Raw genomic sequence first — 13,416 nt, 5'->3', positions numbered from 1 at the left:
GTTGCCTTCTGTGCGCACTAATGTCCAAAATAACTTCATGTTCCTATTGGATAGGGCTGAGCGGATGGCATCCCATCCATCAGTCTCCCAGTCCTTCTTTGCTAGATGGATGGAGTCACGCTAACAGCGCCTTTTTAGGTCTCGCTGAGCCAGTGCATGCGCTGCTCTGCAAGAAATTTAGTGAGTGGCTTTTGAAAGTGCTACCAGAGGCTTTTGCTGGCCTCAAGCTTGCGTTCACGCGAGCGTGCACGCGCGCAGCCGCCATGTGGGTTTCTGTCAAGGCTCATTAAGCATTGCGTGCTTCTCTCCGCCTTGCTTGCTTGCGCTTCAATTCCCTCCCCCTCCCCCACCACAGATCGCGTCGCCACGCACGTGTTTTTTTAAAAAAATTTCGGTTTAGTACGCGCACACACAACTCCCAGACTTGTCTTATTCAACATCGCGTCACCACTCGCGTGTTATTTCTACCCGCACCCCGTCCGATTCTCAGCCGTGCCCGCGCAGCCGTAACTGCCTCAGTGAAGTAAAAGTGATGACAATGCTGTGCCCCTGAGCGTCTGAAGCAACATAACAATGGACCTGGAATCAGTTTGCGACTAAATTGCTCCTCTTCACCCTGTGAGGATGACTCATTGAAGCACTACAAATTCCATTTCTTTTCAAGAGGTTATGTTACCTGCGTGTGAAAATACACTGCCCAGGCCACGTGTGAAAGAAGATGCACGCACATTCCAACGATAAGCCAAGCTGTGAGCCACCACTATGTTCATAACTGAGACATATTTAAATGAATTTCTGGATTAAGATTTCGTGTAATATTAGTAGATTTCCTGTTTGTTTACTTCACCTCGCTGCTCACTAGTACTCTCAGACTTCAACATTAGACAGAGCCGCCCATCGCTGCTTGTTTATTTTTTGAATCCCCTCCTCCCGTTCTGCACTATAAGCGCTGCCCCCACCCTGCGTGCACAAACATAGCATTTCCCTTCTCTCATCGGCAGGCCACAGTGGTGCAGGACGGATGCTGGGGCAGCGTCCCCCATTTGTATGTTTCTGTCAGGTTCCCCGTGTGCACTCATTATCCATGCCGCCTTGTCCTTGCTTTGTGTTGTATTGCAAATATATTTCTGCCATTTATTTATGTATATTTATTTTTGGGGAGTTTTATGTAGGGGGAACTCGTCCGAAAGTTATCAGAGCACTTTACATGAACACCAGTTGTCCTATTTCATTGTGCATCGTTACAGTTTCTTTTTCCGTGAGCAATTCCAACCTTTTGGTTTGTCGTTTTCCCCTATCTGCCTTCTGTTCTTCCTGTTCTCCTTGTAGCAGCTGCTGAACTGGCTGCTCTGGCCTCTATTCTTGCCTCCATCCACTGACCATACTCTAAGTCAGGGCATTTGTGCTCAGAAGACCCTCAAACTGAAGTTCACTCTCGTGGGAATGTGTCCCTGGCCCCACACCATTCATCTACACAGAAAACCAGGCTTTTGGTGGCATTTTGTGAGGGCACTAGATGATTCAAGTGACACCATGCAGACAAAGTGAAGTGCCTGTATGGGGCTGTTACTTAAAAAAAAAAAAGCTAGTCCTTAAAAAATGCCTCGAGCTGTAGGACCAGTGACACTTCAAGGTCCAATACATAACGGATGATCTACTCTTTGCTATACAAAATACTGATGACAATGCTGTACCCCTGAGCGTCCGCAGCAACATAACAATGGACCTGGAGTCAGTTTGCGGCTAAATTGCTCCTCTTAGCCCTGTGAGGATGACTCATTGAAGCACTACAAATTCCATTTCTTTGCAAGAGGTTATGTTACCTGCGTGTGAAAATACACTGCCCAGGCCACGTGTGAAAGCAGATGCACGCACATTCCAACGATAAGCCAAGCTGCGAGCCACCACTATGTTCATAACTGAGACATATGTAAATGAATTGCTGGATTAAGATTTCGTGTAATATTAGTAGATTTCCTGTTTGTTTACTTCACCTCGCTGCTCACTAGTACTCTCAGACTTCAACATTAGACAGAGCCGACTATTATGGGTTTTCCACTCTTCGTTTATTTGCAATGCGATTTATACTTGGTCGCAGCTCTGCGTCTCACACACCGCAGTGGCCTACACTGAACTCAACATGATTGAGTTTTCATTCAAGTCAAACATTGAGATGCGACTGGGCAGTTTTTAAGAGCATTATTAGCTTCGACGCGGAGGAAACAAGCATTGGCATAGCTAACAGGTCTCGCCTTTGGGACCTTATAAGTGTTTAACCATGCAACAGTTAATGTTGTTGCACCAAGGATATTGTGCTGCATAACTAAATACTTATAAGGTCCCAAAAGCGAGACCTATTGGCTATGCCAATGCTTGTTTGCTTGATCAGGGGTCTGTCATTGTTTTTAATTGCATCTAAAAGTGCTCTCTTGGCCTTGCGGCATGTGTCTCTTGTACCAGGTTAATTGGGAGACCTGTTTTGTTCTGGGACGTGATAGAGGGTTAAATATATTGGTCAGTGTAGTTGTTAGATCTGAGTGCAGCACCTGTATAATATCTATTGACTGCAGAATTTTCATTGCCGTGGCAATGTCCCCCAATGCCTGAATGGGCTGTATAGTCAGAGAGAACAAAGCAGCCATCTTATTAGGTGACTGCTTAAGTGCCTCCCATCTGATTCTCCTTCTGTTGCTGGTGAGAATCAGATTGCTAGCTACCGGGGTACTACTCTCCATAGGGTTGTTAAAGTTAGGGAGCCGCAGCACCAAATTCAGGGCATTCTGGTCGCTGTCCTACCTTGGCAGGACAGAGAAATCTTCAACCCACTTTCATGCGCTTACTTCAACTACGATGTAATCCAGCAAGGAAAATTGACCAGATCTATTAAAGGTTGGCTTTGCTGGTCTATCTGATTTGGTGCAGCCGTTGCAAGCTCTCAGGGAGTGGGTTAATGTGACTGCATTGATCTGTAGTGCCAGCGGAGTCCAGGCCATGATTGTGTGCACTTGGGTGTCGGGGATTGACCATGTCTGGTCCTCAACACTAGTTAAAGCATCAAAAGATGCATCAAGAGGCTCATATTGACAATTAAAGTCACCCCCTATAACCAGTCTTAAATTCGGGGGAACAGTGCCAATAAAGGTGTTCAATTCCTCAACGGTGTGGGATTCCTGTCAAATACTTACAGGGCGAGAATAAATATTGATAAAAGCGATTTTAAGGCTAGGTCGAAATGTAAGTATGGTGCACTGTATGTCGTTAGACAGGGTGTTCAGGTTGTCCACTGTACAGTTCAAATGTGTTGCAATCATGGTACAAAGGCCCCCAGATGGCCTACCTCGCCCCCCCCTTCATAGCTAATATGTTAAAGGTTGCATACCCCGGCCTCATAACATCTTCCCTATCTCACGTTTCGTTAAGCATACAAACAACGTAGCTGTCTACAAAGAACCCCCAATCTGGGGCGACCAGCTTGTTTTTGATTCCAGCGATGTTCCAGGAGAGGACCCTCAGCTTGGGATGAAGATTGGGGTTTTCACCAGGGGGAGGCTGGTTATCAGAAACTGGGCTCGGGGAGTCCTCTTGCTGGACCAAACGGAGGGCTTCGACCCAAAAAAGCAGGCCTGCTAGATGACCGGTGGCCTGTGGTGATTTCTCCCCCCATCCCCACACCCCACTGGACACACTGAGGGGGCTTTCCCCACTCCTCCCGCCCGCCCCCTACCCTGCGGACTTGCTGGGTGTGCAAGCTCCCACTGGGCTTGAGGTCCTTGTGCGCGCAGCGGTGCATCCAAAGGGTATAACCACTGCTAAGAAGCCTACGATCCTGGATGGCTTTGGGGGCGCTGCCACCTCTCTCTGAGGACCCGGATTGGCTCTAGAGGGACCATATTCTGCGGCTGGGGTCAGGGATGGAAGATGGGGCGCCATGATTTGGCCATCACGGTGGGGGGTTTTGAGACTTTGAGCAGAACTGATGTAGCTTTAATCACACGTACAGCTGCACCCCTCCACTGCAGCCAGTGGGGAGACGGTGTCGACGACAATCCAATGACTTCAACCCCCCCCCACCCCCATCCCCCCCCCTTCCAAGTGGAGAACTACCCACGCCAAGAACCACTGTCGCCCACTGTGGGCCCTCGGTCCTGCAACTAAACTGGTCTCGTCATGTCGACTACAAGGGGCCCTACGACCGTCCAAAACAACAAGCTGGACCGCTACACCTGCCGAAAAGCAGACCTACCCGACTAGAGGCAGCTTAAAGACAGACCACCGGGGAGAGCAGAAAGTGAGGCCCCAGACCTGACACAAGGACGTCATTGAAGCCATTACCGGGGTGTGAGCATCCATGTAACAACGGATGGACACCCTTTCCTCTGAGGTGATGCTGATCAGTGCCGACCTTGCCACTAACAGAGAAAAGGTCAAACAACTGGAAATCACCACGGCGAGCCTGGTGGGAGACACCACACAGCTACAAAACGAAATTCAGGAACTACAAGCATTCCAGAAATTCGCAGAAAACAAGCTTGAGCACTATGAAGGGCACACGAGGCGCAACAATGTGCGTATTTTAGGGGTACCAGAAAAATCGGAGGGGCCGGCTACGGATCTCTTTGTGGAAAACGTAATCACTGCCCACCTACAACCAAATGGCCTATCAAACCTCTTTGTGATCGAAAGGGCCCACAGAGTGCCGGGAGGCCACCCAAAGCCTGGGGCCCCTCCTCTTCCGATACTGGCCAGACTTTTGAACTACAGGGGCAGAGACACTACCCTACAAGCCGCCAGAGTAGCACCAATCAGATATGAGAACTCGGAAATCACCTTTTATCCGGACTTTACGCAAGCGGTACAACGACAGCGGCATTCATTTCTGGTGGTCAGAAAGAGTCTTGACATACGCGATGTTGTGTCCGGCACGGCTCCGAGTGGAAACCGAGGGAAGAACCAGATTTTTGGACTTCCCAGAAGCTGCAGTTGAGTGGCTCGACGGCTGGAGAGAGGCAGCGGAACATAACTCCGGCGGCCACTGAATCTACCTGAACCGAACACTTGCAACTGGAGTCAAAAGTGATGACCGGGACGACACGCACTCACTATTGAACATTGCCTGCCAGCCGCAGGAACAGGTAGAACGCCACTGAGGCGGTTGTGCACTCGAGGGCTCCGGACTAGTAAATGTACGGTAATTGCAGCCTGACTCTGCCTAGGGAACTCAATGAATAACATTGTTGGGAGGGGGGGGAAGGGGCACCTTATTCTCCCCCAGTTTCTTCTTTTAGTTTAATTGTTGGGCGACCGGCACTCTGCATTAAGTGAGCGATGGGCAGTTTTGAGCCCAGAGTGCAGGGAGGGGGGTTGTTGGGTGGAGCTGTTGATTTGTTGTTTGTTTATGTTGAATCGACCAGGTGCCATAGATTTATCGCTTTACTTGACTGGAAACACGTAGATCCGGATGAGTACACAATGGGAGAAGAGTATCAAATTAATGAGCTGGAATGTCAATGGTCTGGGTGATAAAATTAAACGATGTGTAGTATTGCAACATATAAAGCGACACACCCCAGACGTGGTAATGCTTCAAGAAACACACCTGGTGGGTAGAAAAGCTTTATGTCCTGCAACTCAAGAGGGACAGCTATAAGGCGATGGTAACTGACAGAGCCAAAGCCATGGGACGGGAAACGCAGGGAAGAATATATGATTTGGAGACGAGGCGGGGAAACTCATTGCATGGATGAACAAGAAAGAACTTGCAAGTAGACTGGTGCCTGAGTCAGTCGACAAGACAGGCCAAAAAATCACTGATCCACAGGCAATAGCGAACATGTTCGTGGCGCACTACAGCGACACATACCGCTCACAGACAACGTACACGACAAACGATTCCCAACAATTGCTTAGGGACATTGCCCTCCCGACCCTCTCGACTGATGACTTGGCACTGCTGAAAAGTGACCTAACAAACGACGAGATAGCCCAGGCAATTAGAAGTCTCAGATCAGGGAGGGCTCTGGGCCCGAATGGCCTACCAATCGAGCTCTATAAACTTCGACCAGATACACTTGCACCATAAATGCGGGAGATGTATGAGGAGAGTAGAGACCAGGGAGTACTCCTGAGGGACCGAAGGATTGCGACGCTAGTGATGATATATTAGGAGCGCAAGCCAAAAGACAGAGTGTGCCTCATACAGGCCAATCTCGTTGCTTAATGCGGAACCCAAGATTTTAGCCAAACTCCTTGCCAGCTGTTTGGTCAAAGTGATCACGGGCTGGTTCACCCGGACCAATTGGGCTTCATGCCTCAATGAAACACTGCACTGAATTTGCATAGAGTGCACGGATTGATGGGGAGAGCAGCCACTATTCAAGAAGCGGCAATCATTGTATCTCTTGACGCCACAATGGCATTCAATACCATCGAATGCCCATACCTTTTCGCAGTTCTCGAAAAAATGGGTTTTGGACCATGCATCACCCAATGGATTAAGCTCCTCTACTCGGAGCCCCTCGCCCAAGTGGCTGTCAATAACAAAAAGTCGGAAATATTTGAACTTGGAAGGGGAACTCGCCAGGGCTGCCCGCTCTCCCCCCCCCCCTCTTCGCACTAGCATTGGGGCCATTGGCATCATGAATCTGTAAAGATCCAGTGATACGGGGACTGCAGTGGGCAGAAAAATGGGAAGACCGTATTTCGTTATATGCGGATGACATCCTCCTCTACCAGGCTTCACCTAAGTCGTTACTTATAAGTGTACTAGATATATTCGCAGTCTTTGGTAGATACTCCTGTTACTCGATCAATTGGGGTAAATCTATTATATATATCCTCAAAGGACCTCCCTCCCCCCTCCCCCGGCATCCCGAAAGGGTGCCCAGTCCAGATATCACGACGATAGGCTATAGGCTTTAAATACTTGGACATTTTTATCACAACGGATCCTACACACCGCTTATAGCATAACCTCCTGCCACCCCTGTAAAGGCTGAAGCGAGACACAGTGAACTGGAGGGCACTCCCTCTCTCATTGCTAGGCAGGGCATTGCTTTTCAAAATGATGTCCCGGCCCCGCTTTTTATTCGTGTTGCAAAACTCCCCTGATCTAGTTCCTGCCATCTATTTTAAAGAAATCGAAAACCTGCAAAGGAACCTACTGTGGAATGGGAAACCTCATTTAGCCATCACCCAGCTCCATCTCGGCTGGTATGATGGAGGTATTGGCCTCCCTGACCTCAAAAAGTATTATTGGGCGGCACACCTGGCCACACCATGGCATTTACCGCCGAATAGATGACCCAGGCTATGCCATGGATCGATGGTTACTACCTGTGGGGCATTATAACAGAGCGTTGTACTCGAAAAGTGGATGACCTCTTCTGACGGGCCCGACCAAACAATCGGTACAAGTCTGGCAAGCAGCCAACAGAAGCTTGGGGTGGGACCGTAGGTTGACGTTGGCCCTTCCCCTATGGGACTCAGGACTGCTTGGGAATCTGTGGCAGTCGAAAGGTTTCAACAAATGGGACCTCATTGGTATCTCTAAGATAGGAGACCTCTGGGTGAAAGGGGACATCAAATCTTTCGCTTCCCTGCAACAAGAATATGACTTGGCCACTACAGAACACTTTAGATACATGCAGGTTCATCACGCACTGCGGATGGGGATTCTGGCAGGTGATTCCGGAGTCCTCGCCTCTCGAGGATAGGCTGTTGGATGGCTACCTCCCATCCAAGGCCATTTCCCTGACATATAAAAAACTAATTAATCACTCAAGTGACTTACTCCAAGACATAAGGGAGAAGTGGGACAGAGATGGTATAATCATGGATGATGAAGACTGGACGGTTGTGACGGCGTCCCCGCGGGAGGTGGCTATATCTGCACGGCTGAGACTCGTCCAATTAAAGATACTGCACAGAGTATATATAACAGGACCTACTCTAGTGAAAATGGGAGCAGGGGAAGATTGGACTTGTAGGAGACACTGCGGTAGTATAGGAACCTTCATGCATATATTGTGGGAGTGCGAACACATCCAACGATACTGGCATAAAATACACGAGATTATCAGTGAAGTGCTCTCACATACTAACCGCCCAGAAGCCAAGAGGTGTCTCCTGAATGTGTGGGAGCCCACAGATTTGAATAGCAAACGCACCATGTGTGTAACACTGGGCCTTATGGTGGCAAAAAGAAATATCGCGCAAATGTGGGGAGCTGTGCACGCACCAATTACAGAGGCCTGGGAAAGAGACATGGACTGGTGCATGTTTAGACAGAAAACAGTACATGTAGCTCGAGGATGCCCCCGGAAATGGTCACAAATCTGGACTGATTGGAACCTTTAGCGAGGTGAGATCTGTACCCCCCACTCCCCGAACATACCTACACATGACGACCCACCGTCGCCGTAATTGTCATTGCAGCAACTATGTAAGTGCTCATGTACTGATTTGAACGTCTTAGCCCAGTATTAAGTAATTTGTCTATACTGTTATGTACCTTGTGTTGTTGATTCTTTTTGTTTAATAAAAAGAACTGTAAAAAAACAAAACGCACAAAAAAAATTCTGTTAAAAGCATGGGGCAATCTGAACTGTGACAGTTTTAACTAGCATCTTAATGAAAAGTGGTAAAAAAACTCACTGCAGATAGCCTCTTTAAAAACTTGGCTCCCCAACTAGCATTTTCCCTTCCACCTGAGGACTTCACCTGATTCCCATTGACATGACCCAGATAAGCTTACATCATATTTCAGGTAAGCTAGCTGCAACATAGAAGCTTGTCAATGAAAGTGACCCCTTTACTCTCATATTTATTTTATAACCTCCTTTGAGCAAACCTAGAAGCATATTCACAGGGGATGAATTCCATTAATCCAATCATTCCATGCTGCAGGAGCTTCAACTGCTACCATCTGAGATCTCTGAGGTGTGTTCGATGTTCTGAGTTTGTGGGTTGCCTCTTCCTTACCTTACATTTGTTGGTGTTTGTGCAAGTCTCCCATTGCCCCCCCTCCCCTTTGTTAATTTACATTTAGGGTGTTTCCCAAGAGTTTTGTTGTACTCTGTCATCAACCGTAACAATAGTCCTGTTCACATCACTTGCAAGAAGAGGAATCTGATTTTCCTCTGGAGGTGTCTTTTAATCATTGTAGCAGTGTTTTGCATTATTGTGTTCTATTCCATGATAAGACTGAGATATCCCGAATAGTGCCCAGATAAAATATACTTTCCTCCCTTTGAGCTTCTCAGGAATCCTGCCCTTGTTTCTACAATAATACAGCCCCACCTTTGTTTTTTTGGGTTTGTTTCCAGTTGTCTGTGTGCTCTGTGGAGTTCGATATATTTTTCCAGGAAGATGGAATGAGCCATTTTTATTCACTTTCACCACATATTTTACCATCACTCCATACTTGCATTCCCCGAAAGCAGTATTTGCACAACCGCTTTCTGTTTTCTGCATTGTTCAGTTTTCGGATCGGCTCTTCCATCCCCTCTAGTTTAAACGAAGTGGAATTGAATATTGTTTAGAAGATGTTCCTGAAAGTATGGTGTAGATACAGGACAGAAACATCTTCTTTCACGTTAGTCAAGCTCTTAATTCCCCCAATATCCCCAGGACAATCTTCTTAGTTGTCACTGTCTTCAGCTCCCTCTTCAAGCAACACTACTTTGGAATCCATGATTTCCTTCCCGTTTATATTGCTACATTACTGATCTCCAGCGTATACAGAAAATGTCTGAGAGATGGCTATTGATTTTTTTTTTTTTTTTTTTTACATTTTCACATACTTTTCCAAATTCATATTAGAAAGTTTGGTTAGCAAACGTCTTTGAACATATGTATTACTTGCTCATTGCGAGGATGTTTGTGTCCTGCATCTCTTGGTGTGGGAGTATCTTGCACTGATAAAGATCTCTACGTTTGAGCAGTGTGAACCGCACTCCAACCCTGCTGCTGCCATATTGCATTTGATTCTTCAGTTTAGTCACTGCATACTTCTCCTATGGCACTTGCCTTTTGAAAAGGATAGATTCACAAAGCTGTTCCTCAGGAAAATACATATTGAATGCAGTTTACAATATGACCGATCATTGAAACTACGAGGTTATTTAGTCAGATCAAGTAACTGTCAGCATTCAGCAAAAAGGCCAACGCTAAAAATATATTATTCAACAATCTTTCCAAAGTAAGGACAACAGCGTTCTATTTCTCATGAATATCTCTGAAAATTTTATTTACACAATAAAGTGATGGCCCTTCCGATTAGCAGCTGGTCTATGGGGGCGCTTGACAATCTAAAGTAGGTAATTTCTAAGTAAGTAAATTAATTGTATTTCATGGAGTTATACCGTTCCTTTCTGCTGTTTGTCTGTTACCCCTGCATGCTTTACAAGAACATTTTATATTTATGCTTTACTCTTTGTAAATAATTTAAGATTTCTTTGTATCCATGGCCTCTTTATTTTGACAGAATATTGAGCTGAAGGTCGAAGTAGAAAGTCTGAAACATCATCTGCAAGACAAACACAATCTGCTTATTAAAGCCTCGTAAGTATTGCATTTGTTAACATATTTTACACTTCTTTATGTGTATATGTTCTGTTATGGCGAATCCCTGCCACACATTATTTACCTAAACCTTTAAGGCAAGTTTTAAAATAAATCCATAGATTCAAAATTGTGAGTTTTTGGTGTGAATAGTATATTTCTGAAATGTTCAAATCTGCAGAAATCTTCAGTGAATTTACACATTGGTGCAGAACCATAAAGGTTTGTGGGAACCTGCATGCAAATTAGATGTTGCAAAATTATTTGTGATTCTAAATTATACATCCTGATTCTTAGAATCTAGATAAGCATGTGTATGTATTTATTTAATATGTGTAACTCATACCCGACAAGTTTAGTCTGTAGGTGCAAGAAGGCAAGATCAAGAGTGATAGGAAGAGACAGCGCAGCAAACGACTATGAGAAGTATTCTATAGAGAAAAGGGGAGAAAAGACATGATGATTACAGATCATTCAGAGACTGTGTAGCTGCTGAACATAGCATGCACACTCAGATTAGAAAAGAACAGAGGCAAACTGGTATGCGGTCAATAGGGCTCCAGTGAGATGCTGTTCATTAAGTGTGTCTTTAACTTGGTTTTAAGGCACTTGGCATCTCTGTAGAAAGGAGGGCATGGTTCATTGCCCGCTACGGAGAGTTGTTTGTTTCAAGGCATTTCCTTTTCCATTTGGCAGTAGAGTGCTTGAAGTCATTACTTTAGCAATGATTCCTTGTCAGCTTCAGATACAGTGAACAGAATTTGGGGAGGGCAACAGGGTTGAGCTAAGATCTGCGGCTTCCAAATGGTGAAGAGTGTTTTGGTTGATTTGTTGAATGATGGGAAGCCAAACTAGTTTGGCACAGTAAATTAATGTGTTCATATTTGTTTTAGACCAATGTTGATTCTTCATGCTCTATTCTTTCACGGTCTTCAATGGTGAATTGGGGAAGATGGATGAGTAGTAGAGTAATCCTATAAAAGAACAGGTGTTTATTTAGATGTATCCTTTGTGGTAAGCCCCTCATGTAGTAGATTTTGGAGATATAGAGTACACGATGTGCCTTTCTGCTAAATGCTTGGACCTGTGGCAGGGGGGAGGGAAGCAGATAAAATGAGAGGTTTGAGTCAAATATAATCCACAATTTGACCATTCAAAGGGAGCACAAAGGGATTATTTAGATCACATATTATTATTTCTGTTTTGTCCATGCTCAGCCGAAGGAAATTTGTATTTATACAGTATTTAGTGGCAGGACCAATGGCTGAGGAATCGGGGCTGAATCTGCATGTCATCAGCATACATTTGAAAACTTAAACCGAAAGAGAAGATTATATCAAATAGAGGTCGTATGTACATTTTGAATAGTGTAGGTGAGTGGGGCGACCCTCATGGAACTCCTTTGATGTTGGTGTGTTTGGAAGTAAATTGATCTAGTTTGACAAATTGTTTCTTGTTTGTGAGGAAGAATCACATCCAAGCATTTGCTTTTCCATGAATGCCAAAATTAGTGTTCAGGCAAGCTAGAAGTACGTTCTTGTCAACCATGCAAAATGTAACAGAAAAATATAATAATAATAGTGCTACACTATGGTCTTTATCACAGATTCTAAGTCATTGTATTGTGATGTTTAGAATTTCCTTTTTTGTGCTGTCGTTTAGTCTGAAGCCAGATTGGAATTCTGATATTTGCTGGTTAGATTGCAGGTAATTTGTCAGCTGGAAGGAGGTATAGGATTTAATGTTTTGGTAGCCATAAATGACAGAGAAGAAATGGTCTGCTGTTTGCAGGTAAAGTAGTATTTGTATCGTTTTTTCAGGAGTGGGGTTTTATCTCTTGTTTCAAGGTGTCAGGATATGGAGCTTGCTGAGAAGCATCGATGACTGACAAAATTTCTTCTGCCAGTATGGAGATGAACAATTTGCTAGGTACAGAGTGAATGAATCGTATATTGAGCCAAAAGGGTGGAACTTAGTAACAAGATCTATTATATATCTGTAGGTGATATTAGGTCAAAGTGGTTGAGAGTAGGTTTAGTGTAGTGCTTGTGAACTGAATGGTATGTCTGATTGGCAATAGAAGGCCTTAAGATGGAGGTTTAGGGGCTATTTTTGTTGTTTCTTCTGATGCTTGTTGTTGAATGAAATATGAGCTAAGGTTATAGTTCCGGAGACGGTTTAGCTTGAAGGGATTATATTTGCAGTGCTGCAGGTTAATTGTAGCTTTTGAAAAACCTTTGTAGAGTTTCTTGCTGAGGTTATCATGTAGTTCCTGTGCGGGAGTAATTTGAAGGGATAATATTTGCAGTGCTGCAGGTTAATTATAGATTTTGATCAAACGTTTCTAGAGTTTCTTACATTGTCAGTGTTCTTTATAGTATGTTCTTTTTGCTGACTACATTTCCATTTTATAGATGTAGTTATGGAGTTGTCTGAATTGTTTCTCAGTTTTAGAGTTGGTCTTCCACAATTTATGTTCTAGAGCATGCCTATTTTGTTTCAATATTTGCAGTTTGTTTGTGAACCAAGGGTTGTGGCTGGTTTTGCATTACAAAAGCTTTCTGTTTTTCATTTGGGCAATGGTATTGACGGTTATCTTGGATTCAGTATTGCAGGAAAAAGCCCCGGTTTGGGTGTTCAGAGAGATCTATTCAGTGAGGAGATTTGTGGTTTCAGGTTCCAGGATTGAGACATGACCAGGATATCGGTGTGATGTTGACACTGTCTGTCTTGAAGATTGCGAAGCTGAAAGTGAGGAATAGGTCGCACCCTCCAAACATCACATAGTTCCCAACCAGTTGCCCATCTACCCAATGCCTCAGTTTGCTTTAACACTCTTGCTCCATATAGGGGCGG

General features: G+C 45.0%; 1 protein-coding gene across 1 annotated transcript in view; it reads left to right on the top strand.

The window, feature by feature from the left end:
* CDK5RAP2 (CDK5 regulatory subunit associated protein 2) overlaps positions 1-13,416 on the top strand; it is a 723,544-nt gene that overhangs the window by 58,878 nt on the left and 651,250 nt on the right. Inside the window, exon 5 of the mRNA XM_085609970.1 lies at positions 10,484-10,560. Within this exon, the coding sequence (XP_085466096.1) occupies positions 10,484-10,560 (77 nt within the window). The remainder of the gene's footprint in view (positions 1-10,483; positions 10,561-13,416) is intronic.

Source organism: Triturus cristatus, chromosome 1_2 (assembly GCF_964204655.1).
Source record: "Triturus cristatus chromosome 1_2, aTriCri1.1, whole genome shotgun sequence".
In the NCBI taxonomy this organism is placed as follows: Eukaryota; Metazoa; Chordata; class Amphibia; order Caudata; family Salamandridae; genus Triturus; species Triturus cristatus.
This window is presented reverse-complemented; position numbering and strand designations above follow the sequence as displayed.